Genomic DNA, 19594 nt, shown 5'->3' with positions numbered 1-19594 from the left:
CTGGAGCTTCCTCATGGCAGAAGTAGAAGGACAGAAACTGTAAAATCAGCAGCAGAATGATCGGTAGCAGCAGCTCCAAGAGAATGAGGGGCAGAATACGGGCACCAACTTGCGGGCAGCAGCTCCAAGAGAATGTCGGGTAGAAGGAGCAAATGGCGGGCATGTCACATCAGTATGGGCAGGCTGGAACTGTCCGTACTGTACGGAACACTCCGTACTGCATGTACGAACTGTACGGCAGGCTGTACAGCCTATTGTACGGCCATGGTGCAGTATGGACCAGTCCGTATAGTCCGTATGGTCTGTACGGCTTGTTTGCAGCGGGCTGGAGCAGTTGGCGAGCCTACTAAGGCGGTTGCAAAAGAAGCGGCCCTTGGCGAGGCATTTCGGGCTGAAGAAGGGGTAGTTGCTGGCGAGGTAAATCAGCTCCAAGTCAGCTCCGGTTGATGAGGCTTGGGTAGGAGAAGAAGAAGAAGAAGAGAGCTCAAGGAAGGAGAGAAGAGGGCAGCCTTCCAAGGAGGAGGAAGGAGAGCTTCATTGGCCTTCCTCACCTCAACCTCTTGGAAGGGAAAGGGAAAGAGAGAGTAGGGCTAGGAACATGGCTCTGATACCACACGAAGGAACATGTAGCAAGCTATTGCTAGGAATGGAAAGGAAAGATTGCAAGCATAATGGAAATGAACTCAAATGGAAGTAGGCAATAGCAATGAACTAAAATACTCACATGTAGATAGCTTGATGTTGACTGACTTGAAAAGACTCAAGACTAGTACAAGACTATATAGTGTGAGCCTCTAGATTGTAGAAAGTCACAATGCATATGGGATAATCTTCCTTATGACACGTGGCACTGTCTAGGACTCACTAGACTTAAAATAAGTCCTAGGGACCTAGGACACACAAATACACTCACTTTGACTCTATATTCTAACAACAAACACAAAGGTAAAGGCAAGGTTTCAGCTGGAAAACCCTCTCATTCCCATGTTGATCGTTCACATGGTGCCTCTTCTTCAGGTGATAATAGAAAGAAGAAGAGATGTAATTATTGCAGGAAACCTGGGCTGAATGCAGGAAGCGCAAAGCATCTGAAAAGAAAAAGAAAGAGTCTGGTCTTGCAGTATCTGGTTTTTCTAGTATGAGTCCGCTAATTTTGCACAAGACCAGCATTGGGCTTTCTTGGTTACATGTGAGTATAATCCTAATGTTCATGATGCTTGTATGGCAGTTTTGGATGTTCATGATGCCTGGTTCTTTGATAGTGGTGCTAGCAAGCACATCACTTCCTGCAGGAACTTATAAAGCTCATTGGAGCTTATATCTCAGCGGGGTAGTGTCACATGTGTCAATAATGCACCATATACCGTGAAAGGTATTGGGCAAGTTGCTCTTACTTCTGTCTCTGGTGGTATTGTTACTCTAGAGCATGTGCTTTATGTTCCAGGCATTCGTAAGAACCTCATGTCTATTTCAGCCATTGCTACATGTGGCTTTGAGGTTCTTTTTGATGGTGCTAGGTGTGCAGTGTATGATGCTACACATGCCTTTACCATGGTTTTGACTGGCACATTGTCTAGAGGTCTTTATAGACTTGATGCTTATGACAGATGTTTGGATGATGCTGCTGTACTTGCCGATGCACATGCCTTTGCTCTTGATTCTACCATGGCAGATACTCATTTGTGGCATGAGAGGTTTGGACACCTCAATTTTGGAGCCCTGGTGAAGTTATATAAGGAAGATATGGTTGTGGATCTTCCCAAAATGCATATGCCTACAAAACATGTTTGTGAACCATGCTTGCTTGGTAAGATGCACCGTGCCAAGGATGGGAGAGTTGGTGCTTCACGTAAGCTTTATCTAGTTCATAGTGATGTTTGTGGACCCATGAGGTTGCAGCCCTCGGGGGGTTCTACTATTTTGTTACTTTTATTGATGACTTCACCATGTACACTTGGATTTTCGCATTGAAATCCAAATCTGAAGTTTCTTCATGCTTCAAGCACTTTATTGCCTTGGCTGAGAATGAGAGTGGGCTGCACATTGCTCACCTTAATACAGACAGGGGGGGTGAATACATGTCAAAGGAGTTTGCTGTTTTTTTGGCTTTTCGTGGCATCAATCATTGATGCATAGTGCCTTATACTCCTCAACAGAATCCCGTTGCTGAGCGGAAAAATAGATTAGTGATGGAGATGGCCAGGTGCATGTTGAAAGGCAAACATTTGCCTAATAAGTTGTGGTTGGATGCGGTCATGTGTGCAAATTACATCTTGAATAGATGTCTTATAAAGGAATTGCAAACTATCACACCTTATGAGGCTTGGACGGGTTGTAAGCCTCGCATTTCCCACATGAGGACTTTTGGATGCTTAGCTTATGCTCATGTGCCTTCATAGAAATGCACTAAGTTGGATGATAAATCTGTCAAGTGCATTTTTATTGGGTATAGTTCAGAAAGCAAGGGCTATAAGTTATATCAGCCCCGCATGGGCAAGTGTTTTGTCAGTCGGGATGTTATCCGCATGGATCATCGTGAAACGTGGTCCAATGAACAATATCCCCAAATATGTGTAAGATTGCACTATATCCTTAGGCTCGTCACGGTATGTGAATCTCTAGCGACGGGACACTGCTCACGAGGTATTGAAGATCATAACCTTGGTTTTCCCAAGGTTAACTGTTAAGTCTCTCTCTCTGCAGAACATCTCTAGAGCCTCTAGATGTTTATGCAGTCCCTCTGCTGAGGATGATATGAGGACTATGTCATCGGCGTATAGCAATATCTGCACCATCAGGTCAGCCAGAATCGAACCCTCCTCACCTAGGCGATCGACAAAAGAAGTCATCTTTTTTTTTTTTCAAGAAAAGTACTTCATTAAGTATGAATAAAAACCGCAGAGCAAGCTCAAGTGCGGGAGTACATCATGTCAAGCATGAGAAAAAACAGCTAAGAATGAGCAAACAAAAATCCCAGGTGGCGGCTGAAAATGCCACCTCATTCCTAAAGGAGAGTCAGAGAAGAAAGGAGAACCCCTCGAGACTCTAGAAAAGCAACCCTCCTAACAATAGCAGTCATGTTGGTTGCCTGTATGTTCCCTGATAAAAGAAGTGATCTCATCGATATAGAGCCCGAAAAGAGTCGGTCATAGGGGACAACCTTGTTTTACTCCGATAGTGCTCTCAACCCAGTTTGATAGGCCTCTTGGGGCACGTACCTTCCCTCTGACGGACTCATACAGACTCATGAATGCCCAAATCATGATCTCTAGGAGTTGCAACCTCCTATAACCTCTTGATCAGGCGAGAGCATGGGACAATATCACTTACGGAAGTCTACGAAGCAAGTGTAGACTTTCTGGTGCCTCGCCTTCGCCTCCTCAATAGTAGCCCTCAGGATGAAAATGTGGTCCAAGGTGGAGTGTTGTCTCTGAAAACCTGCTTGCCCAAGTGCTCGTTGCCTTTGACCCTTTACCTTTGACCAGCACATTCAAAGTCTTGCTGCCCCGTCGTTTTTCTTCTTCAAGTGTTTCAGAGATGAGCTCCCTTTATTCTTTGGTGTTGTGTCTTTCTTTAGTACATCTTTCCATGCAAGCATAGCTGCCTTCCCCTTCGTGATTGCTGTACGAACTTAGCATGTTTCCCTTGTACCATTGTTTGCAAAGCTGCCATTTCCTTTTTGAGCTGTTCATTCTATGATTTCAGCACATCAATGATCTTGCATCCTTCCTCTGACGTCCCCTTTGCATCTTTGAGCTGTTGCATTTGTTCTTTAATGGTGCTCAGCTCCTCGTTTAAAGGTGGCTTAACTTTCGTTCCTCCCAATATGCACTTGCCTTCAATTTGTCATTCTCATCTTTAAGGGCAGCAACATGGGCTTCCAATGTCTCAATTTGAGAGGCCAAATGACTGTTTTTGTCACCTAGAACACGAGTCATGTCCTGCAGCATTTTACCTTTTTCATATGTCCATTTGGTTTGGATCTCCTCTTGCTATTTCTTCATTTCATCTTGCATTTGGGCTTGGAGGTTTGAGAGCTGGTCTCTCTCAGCTTCTTGCGTAGGCATTCAATTTCAGTGTCTTGCATCGTACATACTTCCTTGAGTGTTGATATGCAAGCCTTGACATTCAGGTCTTCTATCTTCTCTGCCTTCGTCCAAATGAGGCTATACTTCCGGTCCTTCTCACCCGTTGTTTTCTGGTCTGGTGAGCTCTCTCTTGTCCCCATATTGGCAGCTGGAGAGTGCCTTCTTGCTGCTTTCTTGATCCTTGTTTGCAGTTGCGGATTCGGTGCAGACTGGAGTCGAGAACTGAGGAGGGAGTGGGGGGGTAAGCATGCCTTGAGGTCTTGAGGGGCTGGCCACCAAGGTCAGCCTCGATGTCTAGCAGCCCAAGGCTGCCTCACAAGCAGCACACAGCTGCTAGGAGCCAGGGGGCTCCCTATGGCACTGGTTGGCGCAGATGAGCAGTCCGTGGGGCTGCTTGAAGCCTCGGGGCTCACATAGGTACTCTCGGTTCCCCGGTAGCATGCACCACAGTCCCATGACAGAGGAGGGGGGCTGAGAGGCCCCTGCAACAGCTTGGAAGAGGCCTGAGTGCAGGCGACAGCCTGGAGGGCTCCCGTGACGGCTAGAGGGCTCCCGCGATGGTAAGCAAGGTGGGTGGGCTAGAGGAGCTAGGCGACGGGAAGTAAGGTGGGCAGCAAGCAAGGCGGGGGGTGAGCAGGGAGCAGCAAGGCGGGAAGGCCTCACGACGGGCAGGGTGGAGTTAGCGTGGAGGGGAGCATGGCGGGGAGAGAGTAGGGAGCAGCATGGCGGGGGGAGAGAGAGAGAGAGAGAGAGAGAGAGAGAGAGAGAGTTGTTGCACGATGACGACTGAGGTTCTGCATGCATTGACAGATCCGTCAGCTTACGGAGAGCTGGTATGGGTGATGGCTATGTGCAAGGCATGAATGGTTTTCGACGTCAAAATACCCGCAGATACATGGAAACGCCTTGTGCTGAGCACTATCGCTTTTCTCCTTCACGTGTGTGTAGAGAATGTCCAGCCCTGTTTGAGTTTTTGCGTGGCTTTGTTGAGGGTGTTGCAGTTGTGGCTTCATTGAGGGATGCACCATTAGTCAGGAAGGACGAGCTGATTGAGATCATTGATTCGGGCTGATTTCGTAAGGAACGTAGAACCTGTGAGAGGATGTCGAAGCGTTATAACTTTGAAAGTGCCGTGTTGCCTTCCTCTCTCTCTTAGAAACAACCACCTGAACTCCTTTCTAGCCAAGCTCCTGTGTGTATACAGCCCACACCTTACACCAAGTCGGTTGCTCCTCTTTTTCCATTCATGTTTGGAATGATCTCTGTTGTGAGTCTCTCTGGAACGATCCAGCAAATGCTTTCCTTCCCTTCTTTGATCCAAAGGCTGGAACCCTTCTTCAATCCCATCATCATGTACCATTGCCAACTCCACAATATAGAAGCATGGAGAATCATGTAACCACCTTGCATGCACATGCTAACCTTCCAAAATTTCCAGCCACATCACCACATGGAATTTACCACTCTCCTTTCCCTTCCCCCTAAACTTAGATCAAGGCAATTGATCCCCAAATCCCAACCTTAGGCACCACCCTTTGCACATAACCTTCAAGCAAGCATTTAATGCATGCATGCCCACACATGCCCACACATAAATCAGCCCCAACCCGTACATGATTGCTCACATGACTTCACCACAATACGGAACACCACTCATGACAATATGAACACTGGCAAAGGACTACAATGACGGACTTATGTCATCCATGAAGGATGCAAGAGAGGAAGGAAGAGTGCAAAACGTAGAATAGATAAGATAGAGAAAGATACAAAAGGGAGAAATTTTTGTCCAAGTGACAAAACCTTATCCTATCCACTAATCGTAGTTAGGGATCTAATTGTGGTTAGGGGAAAAAACCTCTAATGAGGGAAAAGTGCCCCTAACACACTTATTGGTCATACATTGGTCACTGCCATGAATTGTGGCGATAATTCCAACACCCCCCGCAGTGCCAATGTGACGATGTACAAGAAAAGGATCAATCACCAAAAGGAGATAAGTTCAGGGCACTGCGAAATGCCTCAAACTTCTCATGTGGAAGTGATTTGGTGAAGATGCCTGCAACATTGTCTTGTGTGGAAACATAGATCATACTGATCTCCCTTGCATGCAACTTCTCTATGACATAATGATAATGAACCTCAATGTGCTTTGTGCGAGCATGAAACACAGGATTCTTGGCAACTTCTATAGCACTCTGACTATTAGTGAGAATTGGAGAAGGACCTTACAATGATAGATGAAGATCAGCAAATAAGCGGCGTAGCCACACACATTCGACTGTTTTTGTGAAAGCTGCCCTGTTCTCAGCTTCACATGAGGAAGTAGCCACAGTAGATTGTTTCTTATTGAGCCAAGAAATGCAAGCATGTCCCAAAAAGAAACAATTACCACTTGTGGACTGCCTAGTGTCATAATCTCCAGCCCAATCTGAGTCAATGTAAGCATGCATCTGCAAGTCAGCCCCCTTGGGAATCATCAAGCCATAAGACTTTGTGCCTTGCAAGTAACGGAAGATGCGTTTTACAGCTTGCCAATGTGCTGTCTTTGGGCTGTGCATATACCTGCTCACCTATGATACTGCAAACTGTATATCGGGCCGTGTATTGCACAAATAAATGAGGCATCCAACAGCCAAGTTGTAGAGTGTGGCAAACATCTGGCGTGAGGCAGGATTGTAGAGATGGTAACCTTTGCTCTTTGCACTATATCCAACAAATATACATCTAAGTGCTTTGTCTGACAGCTCATGTCGAAACTCAATAGGCACATGGGCATATGCAATACATCCAAAGACACGAAAATGTTCCATTGAAGGCTTTCTCCCATGCCAAACTTCATAAGGAGTCTTTGTTTTCAAAGCCTTAGTGGGAGCCTAATCCAAAACATAGTTGGCACACATGAGACCTTCAAGCCAAAACCTGTGAGGCAACTTTTTTCTTGTGAGCATGCATCTATCCATCTCCATAAGAGTTATTTTCTTCTGCTTAACTTTGCCATTTTGCTGAGGGGTAAGCCTCACTGTAAGCTGATGTGTGATGTCTTTTTCGCCTCAAATTCATGAGACATATACTCCCCCCCTCTAATCTGTGCGTAGAATCTGAACCGTCAGTCTTGTTTCATTCTCAACCTTTGCCACAGTGTCGAAAATGCTTAAAAACATCTGATTTTTTGCATTAAGCCATTGTTTGGCTGTGTAAAAAAGCACCCTGCAAGAAAATGTGACACCTAGGAGCTGAATTTGTACGGTAGTCCGTACAGTACGGACTGTACGGTCAGAAATATTGTGTGTGTGTGAGAGAGATATATATATAGGCTAGGGAGGAAGGAAATGATACTCAAATGAAGACATAATGTAAAGGCTCACATTCATTCGTCAAGTATTGCATGACAAGTGAAGTACAAGCCTTTATAGGCTAGACAACACACTCTAGTACCAAGTGCATATGGGGTAAATCCCAAAGTGACATGTGGCACTCACACAACAAACCACTACTTGATCTCCTAGTACAACACATCACACAACACATCTCACACACTCTTTGGCTATGATATCTCTAACACCCCCCTTCAGAGCAAAGAGTGTGAGACCCGACACACAAGGAGTAAACCGATTCCCCCTCCACGGCAGTACTGCAAAGAGCAAGTCCAATTGTCCAACACCTCACGTGTGATAGTGACTTCTTAGTCAGCTTGCGACTGGCAAGGGTAGACCATCACTCGTCACCCCCCCGTTACTTTGAAATGGGTAGTCAATACCGTCATACCAAAATAAAAAACCATACAATCATTTTTGAGGGACAACCCAGGGCAGAGTACCTCTTATTGACTCCAAATACATTCATTTTAGAGGGACAACTCAAGGCTGAGAACCTTTATTGACTAAACACAAAAGCACAAGTACCACTAATTATCATCTACCACCTCAGAGAGGGATAGATCATGGAATATAGCAGATAAAGCTTGCTCCTCAGGTCCAGTGGATGTGGCGTAAATATTCTCGAGCTTGTCCAGTGCCTCCTTGGCTGAATCGTTTTTGGGGACAACTCAGGGCAGAGTACCTCTTATTGGCTCCAAATACATTCATTTTAGAGGGACAACTCAAGGCTGAGAACTTTAATAGAACACGAAAGCACAAGTACCACTAATCATCATCTACCGCCTCAAGGTACACCAAGGTGCTGCAGCAGGTCTTCAAGCAGAGAATCGGCTGCTGTAGATGTGCTGGAAGGCCAGAAACAGGCCCGAAATGTCTCGGTTGAAGGCAGCTATGAAGCAGCAGCTCAGAAACCCTCATTTCAGCAATGGAGAACACCAAAATGTCCTTGGGGAACCACACGTGCAGGCGCCTCTTGCAAGAAGTGCCGACCAGCAAGTAATGAAGGCCGTGAACAGCGCCCAAAGCTCTAAAAGGTCTTGAATGAAGGCGGCAATGAGGCGGGCTGTGGACTGGCAGAGACGGATGCAAATGTCTGCAAGAAGAGGCAGCTAGAAGGCGGAAATGAGGCGGCTGCAGGAAAGAGAGAGCTGAGCAGAATTAGGGTTAGGTTGCAAAAGATGATGACGTGGTAGGACAGGCTAGGGCAGGACTGACCTGCTCTGATACCATGTTAGAAACATGGTGTGTGACACATGCTCTTTCTTATTGAGAAGTCTATTTGTCTTGTCTTCCATTTGGAGTTACATTGCAATCTCTATTTCTTGTATCACATTCTTGTCAACCTTTACGTGGTTTGGCTCTATTGTTTTTAGTAGGTATAGGTTTGATGGATCTCTTTCGTGTGATAAAGCTGTGTATACTAAAGAGAGAGAAAGAGGCTAGGGAGGAAGGAAATGATACTCAAATGAAGGCATAATGGAAAGACTCACATTCATTCATCAAGCATGACATGACAAGTGAAGTACAAGCCTTTATAGGCTAGACACACAAACACTCTAGTACCAAGTGCATATGAGATAAGTCCCAAAGTGACCTGGGCACTCACACAACAAACCACTACTAGATCTCCTAGTACAACACATCACACAACACATCTCACACACTCTTTGGCTATGATATCCCCAACAGGAGTCAAGAACATAGGAAAGGTAGTTTGTAGGAGAAAACCAGTGGTAGTACATAGACGGAGTCAAGAACATAGCATGTCCAAGTGGACACACAAGCTAGGGGGCATGCAATCTCATGCAATGGCTGCATGCACTCCAAATGAGTTCGCATACAGGAAAGAGCACTCCATGTGGTTTGCATGTGGACTCACGTGAGAGAAAGTTGCCTTAAGGTAGGAATCGGCTTAAACTGAGGTCAAGAAGTGGTTAAAGTAAGTGTGGGTCTGTGTGTGTTCTAAGTAAGCACATGCAATCACACATGCTTGCATGCGGAGTTTTCGATCACAAAGGTGAACTACGTCGCCAGGCAGTTGCAGTTACCTGCTTCATGAATTTGTAATCAATGTTTCAGGTACATGGCTGAATTTGTACGTTGGAACGCCTTTGGATGGAGTAAGGTAGGAGGAGGAACCACAAGTGGTGGGGACAGGGGGATCCGATAAGATTCTTCTCCACTGATTCAAGCATGGCGTATGGCAGTGCTGATAGTTTTATTTGACCAAGTTCAAACATCAAAGGGTATTCGACACAGTTTGGTTGGATGAGTTTTTGGTAGATTATGCAAAGACCCTCAAACAGTATAAAGAGGCAATGCAACACGAATGGGTTGAAAGTTAAATCCGCGGGGATGACACATCCATCTCCTACAGATGGTGTGGCAACCTTCTGTCCATTAATACACATACCACCAGTTGTGAGCCCTCATTAAAGGGACATGGTTGGATCTTGCTGTGGGATTAGGGCAGTAGAGTAACGACACCGATAGGGCCAAGCACGTAGGGGAGGTTGCAAGTCTATAGTAGCAGCAGGGGTCTAAGGCCCAAAGCTTGGAGGAGAAACTGATTTGGCATTGTCTTTCAGTATCTCTCTTTCAGTATTTGTCGCACATGCTTGCGCTTAGACCGAAGATAGCATCAGTAGTCGAACATACGTTAAAGCTACATGAATTCGACCTTTGACCTTTGGTAATCCCAATATGGACCTACCAGTTACATCCAAATTTCCTACGACTTGATATCCCTTATACGATTTACAGTCCACTTGGGTGGACTCCACCTACAGTTGCTGTTCAAATCTTCTTGGTTGACAGTCGTTCGTAACTTGTTTGAACGTAATAGATGATCCTCTTAGCTCTCATACCTCATTAATTCTCACTCAATTGTGTCTATTGCTGTTCACATTGACTCCAATCCAAGTAGGCATGTGCTTGCCCACACATTTTTAACAAGATTTTCTTACTTTGCAACCATCATGAATGTTCTTTTAGCTTTGGCAATGACAACATAGTTGTACAGGGAACATCATAAAAAGATGTTTGGAGAGTGAAAACTGCATTTTAGGTGATCTTATTCTAACTATTATTTTGGTACCTATGAAAATTTGGATTAGAACTTTGAGCAGAAACTGATCGTTCTCTGTTGTATGGAACTGGCTAATCTAGATTTGCAACATTTGTATGCAGTGGGTGCCGAGCTGATGCAAGTGATGAAAATCTGGATTAGAATTTAGAGCAGAAACTGATTGTTCTCTGTTGTATGGAACTGGCTAATCTAGATTTGCAACATTTGTATGCAGTGGGTGCCGAGCTGATGCAAGTGAGGCAGCTGTCATTCTTTTGCCATCCAATATAACTGTGTTCACCCTTGACTTTTCTGGTTCTGGGCTTTCGGAAGGAGAATATGTGACACTTGGTTGGAACGAGGTCAAAATCACATTGCTTGTGTCCATCTTATCGTCTTCAAATATGTGCTCTATGTTACCATTTAAATCATGATCTCTTATTGAAGTCCAATGTAGCTTTGCATTTCATTCCTTTCAGATGACATTAAGCTTACACACTGTAAATATATAAGAATTTCTGACATATTTTGATTAATTTTCTGATTGTTTATTCGATTTTCATGCTTTGAAGCAGATGGATGATTTGAAGGTTGTTATAGCACATCTGAGGACAGATAAAAGGATATCTTGCATTGGCCTTTGGGGTCGCTCAATGGGTGCTGTGACAAGGTGTTTTCTTTATAGTCAGTCATCTTTTCCTAGGCAGAATTTTGTTGTCATGTTTGAACTACTGTCATGCGCGTTCTGATGACACAAGGGCGATGAGTGTGTACATTGTGCATCCTGTTCATGAAATGTTTCTTTCTTATTAGTGACAGTGATATACATTCTGCACAGATGAGCTCTTCATGTTCTTATTTTTCCTTTTATCATTAAATTGTTCTATATGGTTGCAAACAGATCAATATAAAAATGATGAAATTTGGATTCGTGACTGACTTTCAATCTTGGGTCACTGTTGCCACTGCAGTCTTATGTATGGTGCACAGGATCCTTTGATTGCAGGAATGGTCCTTGATAGTCCTTTTTCAAATCTGGTCGATCTTATGATGGAACTTGTTGATGTTTACAAGATTCGCCTTCCAAAATTTACAGTATGGCTCTTGGTTTTATTATGGAATTCAGTGAAAGTGTAGTGGATAGTTTTTAAGATACTACTCTCTCACTAAATGAGGAAAGAAAATGATCTCTCACTTAATGAGGAAAGAAAATGATATGTGACACTATATCATTAGGACAGAAGCTTAGATAAGAAATCATGGTCTGACAGGAAGCATGCTGAATATGTCTTGCTCCATTTTGTCAGTTGAAAGTTGCTATACAGTATATGCGCAAAGTGATCCAAAAGAAGGCTCGGTTTGACATTATGGAGTTGGATGCTATTCAGGTTCATCGTTCTTCTTTCATATCTCGAATGCTTTCAATTCTGTCCTACACGCTCTAAAAGATTGCAGCCTTGGGTCTCCTGTGCCTTCAAACATAACTCATGCTGCTGTAGTTATATAGTGTGCTCCGATGCAGGGCATGAACTTGAAACGTTGGGGATAGCAAGGCATAAGAAACCTTATGGACAGTAAAGAATCAAGTTTTAGAAATCATTATCTAGGAATGGTTTGTTCTGCTTGCATCCCTCAGGCCCCTTGAGACTAAAAAGTAATATGCTACTACTAATGAATTTTATTCCAGAAGGGATCTCACATCTGAGATGCTGCACCTAGGTTCCACTGAATAGAGTCTGCATAATGTTGCTCTAGAATCTTACAAAGGATTTTTGGGTAGGAGCAAGGGGAACGTATCCCTAATAAGAAATCTTGGCCTTGGGTTGCGCATGAAAGTCAATTGAGCAGCTGTTCTAATTAGACCTGGTCAAAGTGGCTGATTGTTTCAGACTGTTGATGGTCATGAGGTGGTCTATATAAGACATTTGGGAAGCCTTGTTGAAAGTGGAGTGGTCACCTCCCCATCTGTAAGCCCCCATATGAGGACAGCATTTTTTTTGGGGGGGGGGGACCACGTGGTGATGTGGCTGCCACATGGGCAGCACCTTAGCTGCCATGTGGGCAGCATGCTCACAACAAAACAAGAAAGAATGGGGCTGCTACATGGGCAGCACATGGGCTGCCATGTGGGTAGCAAGTCCAGAAGGATACTTGGCAAGTTGGAGCCACCATGGTGACAGATCTGGTAAGGATGTGCCATGTATCTGTCAGAGGTTGGCTGGAGCATGATTGCACAGGAGAAGCAGGCTGGAAACAAGGCATTGGCAGGTGTGATGACATCAGCAGCAGTACGGATGCATACAGAAAGTGGTACGGAATTCTTGGAGAGGATCCAGAGGCTGGAACCTGGCTGGAACAGAGGCGGATCTGCAGGAGATGATTGCACCTTTTTCGAGAGGGTTTCAGGCCAGCAAATAAGCCTCCCGATTAGGGCTGCAGGAGCTTGGGCCAGTGGCTTCCTGGAAGCCACGTGGCCAGGCAGGGCCAGCCAAGCCCTCAATAAATGTGCCCCCACCAGTCGGCTGTTTCAGACTGGGTGGGTTGGTTTTTAGAGCAGGTTGGTGACACGTCCCAGCACTCCTGAAACCCCTGATTTGCAAAACAACCACACACAACATCAGAACTGAGCAGGCTGCTCACCACCCAACCGTGACATCTACGGGATGTGATCCCGAATCAGAAGATGTCCCCTCCGAGCCACGAGCTGAGCTACTGGCACGAACTCCCAATCAGATCCAAACCAGCCTGGTGTCCCATACCACCAGGTGGCGCTGTGAAGCCCTGGATCTGCCACTGGGCCTTGGGCTACGCTAAGATGCAGGTGCGCGTCCGCGACTCAACAGACCTAGCACCTGGGAACGAGACTTGCTCCCAACTGCACACTGAGAGCTGAATCCCCTGGGCCTCTTTTATAGACTCGGGCCCCGGCGCCAAAAATAGCGAAGACCTATAAATAGTTCGTACCCTTGCCACTCAACCCGAGAATCAAGCCTGCCTAGCTCTAAGCCTCCCCAGGCTAACCTGAGCTAGTTCTGTGTACCTAGTACACGTCAGATACCAATCCGTGCACATGACATACTCCCCCTCCTCTAAGAACTCACTCCTGAGTTCGCTAAGAAATCTGGAAATGTTCTTTGGAGGTTTTGTAATGTCTCCCATGTTGCATCCTCCTCAACACGATCCTTCCACTTGATCTTGTATTCCGTGATAGTACGATTACGAATCTGTCTTTCACGAAATTCAAGAATAGATTCAGGTTCGTGAGGAATAAAAGTCAAATCTGTAACTTCTATAATCTCATGAGGAGAAACAAGTTGATCATCTGCACCGAAGACTTCTTTCAGTCTACTGACATGAAAGACTGGATGTACTTTAACATCAGGAGGCAATTCTAGTCGATATGCAACTGGTCCAATTCTTTTAATGACCTTGAATGGGCCACAATATCTGGGGGATAATTTCGGAACCAAACCAGTACTTAGGCTCTTGGATTCCTTAGGAATTCTCAAATATACCATCGTTCCTTCAGAGAACTCTCTGGGTGAACGATGTCTATTAGCATAAAATCTGTCCAGATCTTGGGCACTTCTAATAGACTCCTTGGCAAACTGCAACATTTCCTGGATGTCTTGCAAGAAGTTCTTAGCAGCATCATTTTGAATCCCTTTTAATCCAACCATAACTGGTGACATAGGTTGAAACCCGTACATAAGTATAAAAGGACTGTAACCTGTATTAGAATGCTTTGCACTGTTGTAAGCAAATTCAATCATAGGTAGATAATCTTCCCATGAAGACTGTCTCTTAGATACATATGCCCGAAGCATGTCTTCAACCAACTGGTTGACCTTTTCTGTACTGGCATCGGATTGTGCATGATCCGAGGAACTCATACTTAGAGTAGTTTCTAACTTCTCAAAAACAAGTGTCCAAAAGTTACTTGTAAACTTTGAGTCCCTGTCACTAACTATGTCAGATGGCAAACCATACAGCTTGAACAAGTGGTCCACAAACTCGTGAGCCAACTGAACAGCTGAAATAGTTGTTCTTGTAGGTAAGAATCTAGCCATTTTTGTCAGACGGTCGACTATGACCCAAATAGAGTCATGACCCTTGCGCGTTCGAGGTAAACCAGTAATAAAATCCATGGAAATACTTTCCCATTTATTCCCTGGAATCTGTAATGGCTGTAATAAGCCCGCGCTTCTAAGGCGTTCAGCCTTAGTAACCTGACAAACTCGGCAACCTACTACATAGTTCTCTATAAATGCACGCATCTTAGGCCAATAAAAGGTATGCTTCACAAGAGACAGAGTCCTATGTATACCTGGATGTCCCGCACTAGGAGCATCATGACACTCCCAGAGAATCTTGGATTTAAGGTCCAGAACATCAGGCACACAAATCTTTTCATTCCGGAACAACAAGCCGTTCCTAATCATCCACTGACCTCCTGCCGCCTGTATCCTAGGTGGCACAATCCCTGAGTCTTGGTCAACCATGGAGCTCCCATCCTGGACTCTCTGCCAATAAGAACTGAAATGACTATCAGTTGCGTATAGCCCTCTCAAGGATTGAAATAGGTCTGAGGATATTTCCGTAAATGACAAAGCATTTACAAACTTAACTCGACTTAAGGCATTTGCCACACTATTCAACGAACCCTTACGATGACGTATTTCGAAATCAAAATCCTGCATTAATTTTGCCCATCTAGCTTTCCTTCCTAAGGCCGGGTAGGATCGGGTAATTCAAGAACGGGTGCTTCCTTGATAGAAAACTTCAAGGTTTCAAAAGCCTTGTTCATTGCATCATTCCAAGAGATCGGCTGGGTAGACCTGCGTCCACGACCTTTCAATATGTTGGTCAAGGGTGCCGTGATATGTGAATAATCACGCACTGACTTCCGAAGAAATACCGTAAATCCTAGGAAAGAACGAAGTTGTTTCACAGTCTGAGGGATAGGCCATTCTAAAACCTTCTGGATACGATCCAGATCAATGCTAATACCTTCAGAAGAAATCTTGTGTCCTAAGTAAATGATCTCCTTCATAAAGAAGTCACATTTACTCATCTTGGCATAAAGCTTATGCTGTCTTAGAACAACTAAGACAACCCGGAGGTGTCCTATGTGATCCTCAAGCGTTTTACTATATACCAAGATATCATCTAGGAACACTACAACAAATTTGCCCAGAAAATCCCTGAACAAATCGTTCATCATCTGCTGAAAAGTAGCAGGAGCATTGGTCAAACCAAAAGGTAATACGAGGAACTCGTAATGACCATACCTAGTCTGGAATGCGGTCCTATCTATGTGTTTAGCGTAGATACGGATTTGGTGATAACCCGTACGCAAATCAATCTTAGTGAAATACTTCGCTCCGGCCAAACGTTCTATCAAATCATCGGAACGAGGTAAAGGATAGCGGTTCTTAATTGTGACTTTATTTAATCGTTTATAATCTATACACATTCTCCAGGAAGAATCTTTCTTCTTTCTTAGGAGGACAGGTGCACCCCAAGGTGATTTACTGGGGCGGATATAGCCCATATTCAGGTAATCCTGAAGCTGGATAGCTAACTCATCCTCCTCTACCTGGCTCATCCTATAAGGTGGTACACTGATAGGTTGAGCCCCTGGGACTAAGTCTATGCGATGATCTACTGCCCGTTCTGGAGGTAAACCTTCCGGCAGTTGAGCTGGGAATACGTCCTTAAAATTATCTAACAACATTCTCAATTCTCGGTGTTCAAACACACTTAATTCATTCTTGTTAATTACCGAAACAACAAATGAAGAAAGTGGAATCAAAACACACTGATAGACATCATAATGAGAATTGTTTAATATATTCCGAAGCTGCATCGCAGATACAATAGGCCCCTGAGAAGGGGAAATTTTATCACACTGAATACAAAATTGGGTGTCTTTATCTACAAAAGAAAGCGTATGCTCCGTCCATCCGATCTGAATATTGTGGGTTTTAAACCACTCTATCCCGATCAACAAGTCTACATGCTCTAGATGCATAACATAACATGTGAGAGCTCCCGTGTAGGCCTGAATCCGGATAGGAAGCGCTTCAACCTTGCGATCCCAAAACTGCTTTCCAGCTGGAAGCTGCACCTCGTAGGTGTGGTCGCTAGGTACTGTGGACAGCCCCATCTTCTGCACAAATTTGTAATTAACAAAATTGTGAGAGCTGCCCGGATCAAAGAGAATGTGAACCTGTTGGTCCCTAACTTCTTCATAAACTCGGAAAAGATCATGGGAACCAAACAACGAAGTATTGAAAGTACAATTACAAGATAGTGGGCAGGTAATGACATTTACTGAAATACCTGTCATCGCGACTTGGTTTGCTCCCTTGGCTGCGGTACGTGGACCCGCCTGGAGCTTCGGTCCTAGCACCAACTTTTGGTTCTTCCGCTTAGGACACTCATTCTTTGTGTGGCCCCGCTCCTTGCAATAGAAACATCGGCCTTCTTTCTTGAGCCTGAGAGTGCGAAGGAAACGGGCCTTACCATTCTTTGCTGGAGTTAAGCTTTTCCTGGAGGCGTTGTCCGTAGACTTCGTCTCCCCAATACCAGTCGTATGCTGAAAGAACTTGCGTTTGTTCTTTCCACTGGTATCGGTAACTGTGGTTGCCTTGGTACCGGCCATGGTATCATCATATATGTGTGCATATGTCATGGCCTCCTGCAACGTTGTGCACTTGTTGTTCTTTATCTGCAACTTGTAGGAGTCTGGCAAACCATCCACGAAGAAACCTAACAAGGTCACTGGATCCATTTTAGTGGCCCTGGTTTGCAGATCCCTAAATCTTTGAAGATAAACTTCAAAGGTCAAGTTTAATTTTGACATATCGAGGGCCTTGAGCTTGCCAACGATATCGTAGTCATCCTCCTTCTTCAGGAACTCCTTCCTGAAGATGCTCTCAAAATCTGTCCAAGTATCAGGCTTAGGCTGGAGTTCTTTCCACCATAGCAAGGCTTTACCTGACATAAACCCTGCTGCAAGCTGGATCTTTTTCTCATCTGGATAGGGGTGGAATTGGAAGTGTACCTGCCACTTGTGCAACCAAGCGTCAACTACCTCCTTTGTTCTTGACTTTTGGTCACCCGGAAAAGGATCTGGAGTTATATTCGGGCCTAGCACTGAAGCCATGGCATCCACATGCGTGAGTGCCTGTACAATGCTAGCCAGAAGAGTGAGAGTTGCTTGTATCCCCTGGAGTTGCTGTGTCAACCCCGATTGATTAGCATTGACCTGCTCGAATTTGCCATCAAGAGCAGTCGTAAATTCACTGAAGGCTTTTTTAGTTATCAGGTCGTCATAGAGACCCTGATCCTCCTCTCCCATAGGAGTGTAATCCAAGTCCTGCTCTCCCATGGTGAACTCGAGATTTTGAGCATCAGACATGGCTGAAATCTGATTTGAATACAAATTGAGAGAAATAACTAACTGAAACGAAGCAAAGAGGAGGATGGAGCAGAAGAAAACCGTCCCGAATGATGCTGACGGAAGGAGATGCTGGAACCCGGCGAATCGGAAGCCCACGAATCCCGAGGCCTCTCCGGACCCGCAACCGGATGTGCGTGCTGTTGGAGTAGCTGTACGGTCTGCTGACGTGGCTGTATGGCTGCTGACGCAGGCCGTACAGATGCTGACGGAGGCCGTACAGTGCTGACGTAACTGTACGGCATCCGTACAGTGTGCAGGTACAGTTGCACAGTCGGGGTTTGAAGCAGCAGGTACAGGGCTGGCGCAGATATTCCGTACGTCTGTACGGTGCTGATGCAGAGCCTTCGAAGGCTGTCGCAGGCTGACGCAGGCAAGGTACGAGTGCTGCAGTCTGCTCGATGCAGAGCAGCGCTGGCGCAGGCAGAGTCGGATGATGCAGGCGGGTGCTGAATTCGAGATGATGGCTCGAAGCTCTAGGCTGCTTGTGGGTAGGCTAGTACCCTGCCCCCACCTATATAGGGTGCAGGGCAGCCTTATTTGGAAGCTGAGGTTCCAAAAAAGGCCAAGCCCCTCTAGCTTTGGAGGGGTGCTTTTTCGAAAAAAGCACCCCCCTGCGCAGGCTGCACGCAGCCCTACGCGCAGGCTGTTCGCAGCCTGTTGCGCAGGCTGTACACAGCCTATTGCGCAGGCTGTACTCAGCCTATTGCACAGGCTGACAAGCCTCTCTTTGCCCCTGCCTACTCCGTACCATCACAAGCGCCACTTCCACGCCTCCCTTGCTGCTCTTTTCCGCCCCTCTCTCCTGCTTTTCTGCTCTCTCTCCCCTTCCTCTAGACTTCTCTCACAGGCCTTCAGGGATCTCGATTTTTCTCTCTCCTTTTCTTCTTCCTTTTCCCAGATATCTCTCCACCCCTTCTATCCCAGGTAGCCAGCAAAAACGCACCAAGAAATTTCGAAATTTAGGGCACACCTGGAAGAGAAATCCGTCAAAAATTCTCGCATCAGAAGTTCCTACCTCAGGAGTTGGCTCTGATACCAACTGACACGTCCCAGCACTCCTGAAACCCCTGATCTGCAAAACAACCACACACAACATCAGAACTGAGCAGGCTGCTCACCACCCAACCGTGACATCTACGGGATGTGATCCCGAATCAGAAGATGTCCCCTCCGAGCCATGAGCTGAGCTACTGGCACGAACTCCCAATCAGATCCAAACCAGCCTGGTGTCCCATACCACCAGGTGGCGTTGTGAAGCCCTGGATCTGCCACTGGGCCTTGGGCTACGCTAAGATGCAGGCGCGCGTCCACGACTCAATCCAGGATCAGACCTAGCACCTGGGAACGAGACTTGCTCCCAACTGCACACTGAGAACTGAACCCCCTGGGCCTCTTTTATAGACTCGGGCCCCGGCGCCAAAAATAGCGAAGACCTATAAATAGTTCGTACCCTTGCCACTCAACCCGAGAATCAAGCCTGCCTAGCTCTAAGCCTCCCCAGGCTAACCTGAGCTAGTTCTGTGTACCTAGTACACGTCAGATACCAATCCGTGCACATGACAGTTGGGTTGTCCATTTTGGGGGGCATCCA

General features: G+C 45.7%; 1 protein-coding gene across 3 annotated transcripts in view; it reads left to right on the top strand.

Annotated features, from left to right (window-relative positions):
* LOC147897789 (uncharacterized) overlaps window positions 1-19594 on the top strand; it is a 160285-nt gene that overhangs the window by 63127 nt on the left and 77564 nt on the right. For all 3 annotated transcript variants that reach the window (XM_087380506.1, XM_087380508.1, XM_087380507.1), the window contains 4 exons: window positions 10771-10897; window positions 11111-11205; window positions 11507-11630; window positions 11843-11923. In XM_087380506.1, coding sequence (XP_087236632.1) covers window positions 10771-10897; window positions 11111-11205; window positions 11507-11630; window positions 11843-11923 — 427 coding nt within the window. The remainder of the gene's footprint in view (window positions 1-10770; window positions 10898-11110; window positions 11206-11506; window positions 11631-11842; window positions 11924-19594) is intronic.

This window comes from Dipteris shenzhenensis, chromosome 10, assembly GCF_047967505.1.
Source record: "Dipteris shenzhenensis isolate YYH24624 ecotype China chromosome 10, Dip_SZ_1.0, whole genome shotgun sequence".
Lineage (NCBI taxonomy): Eukaryota > Viridiplantae > Streptophyta > Polypodiopsida > Gleicheniales > Dipteridaceae > Dipteris > Dipteris shenzhenensis.
This window is presented reverse-complemented; position numbering and strand designations above follow the sequence as displayed.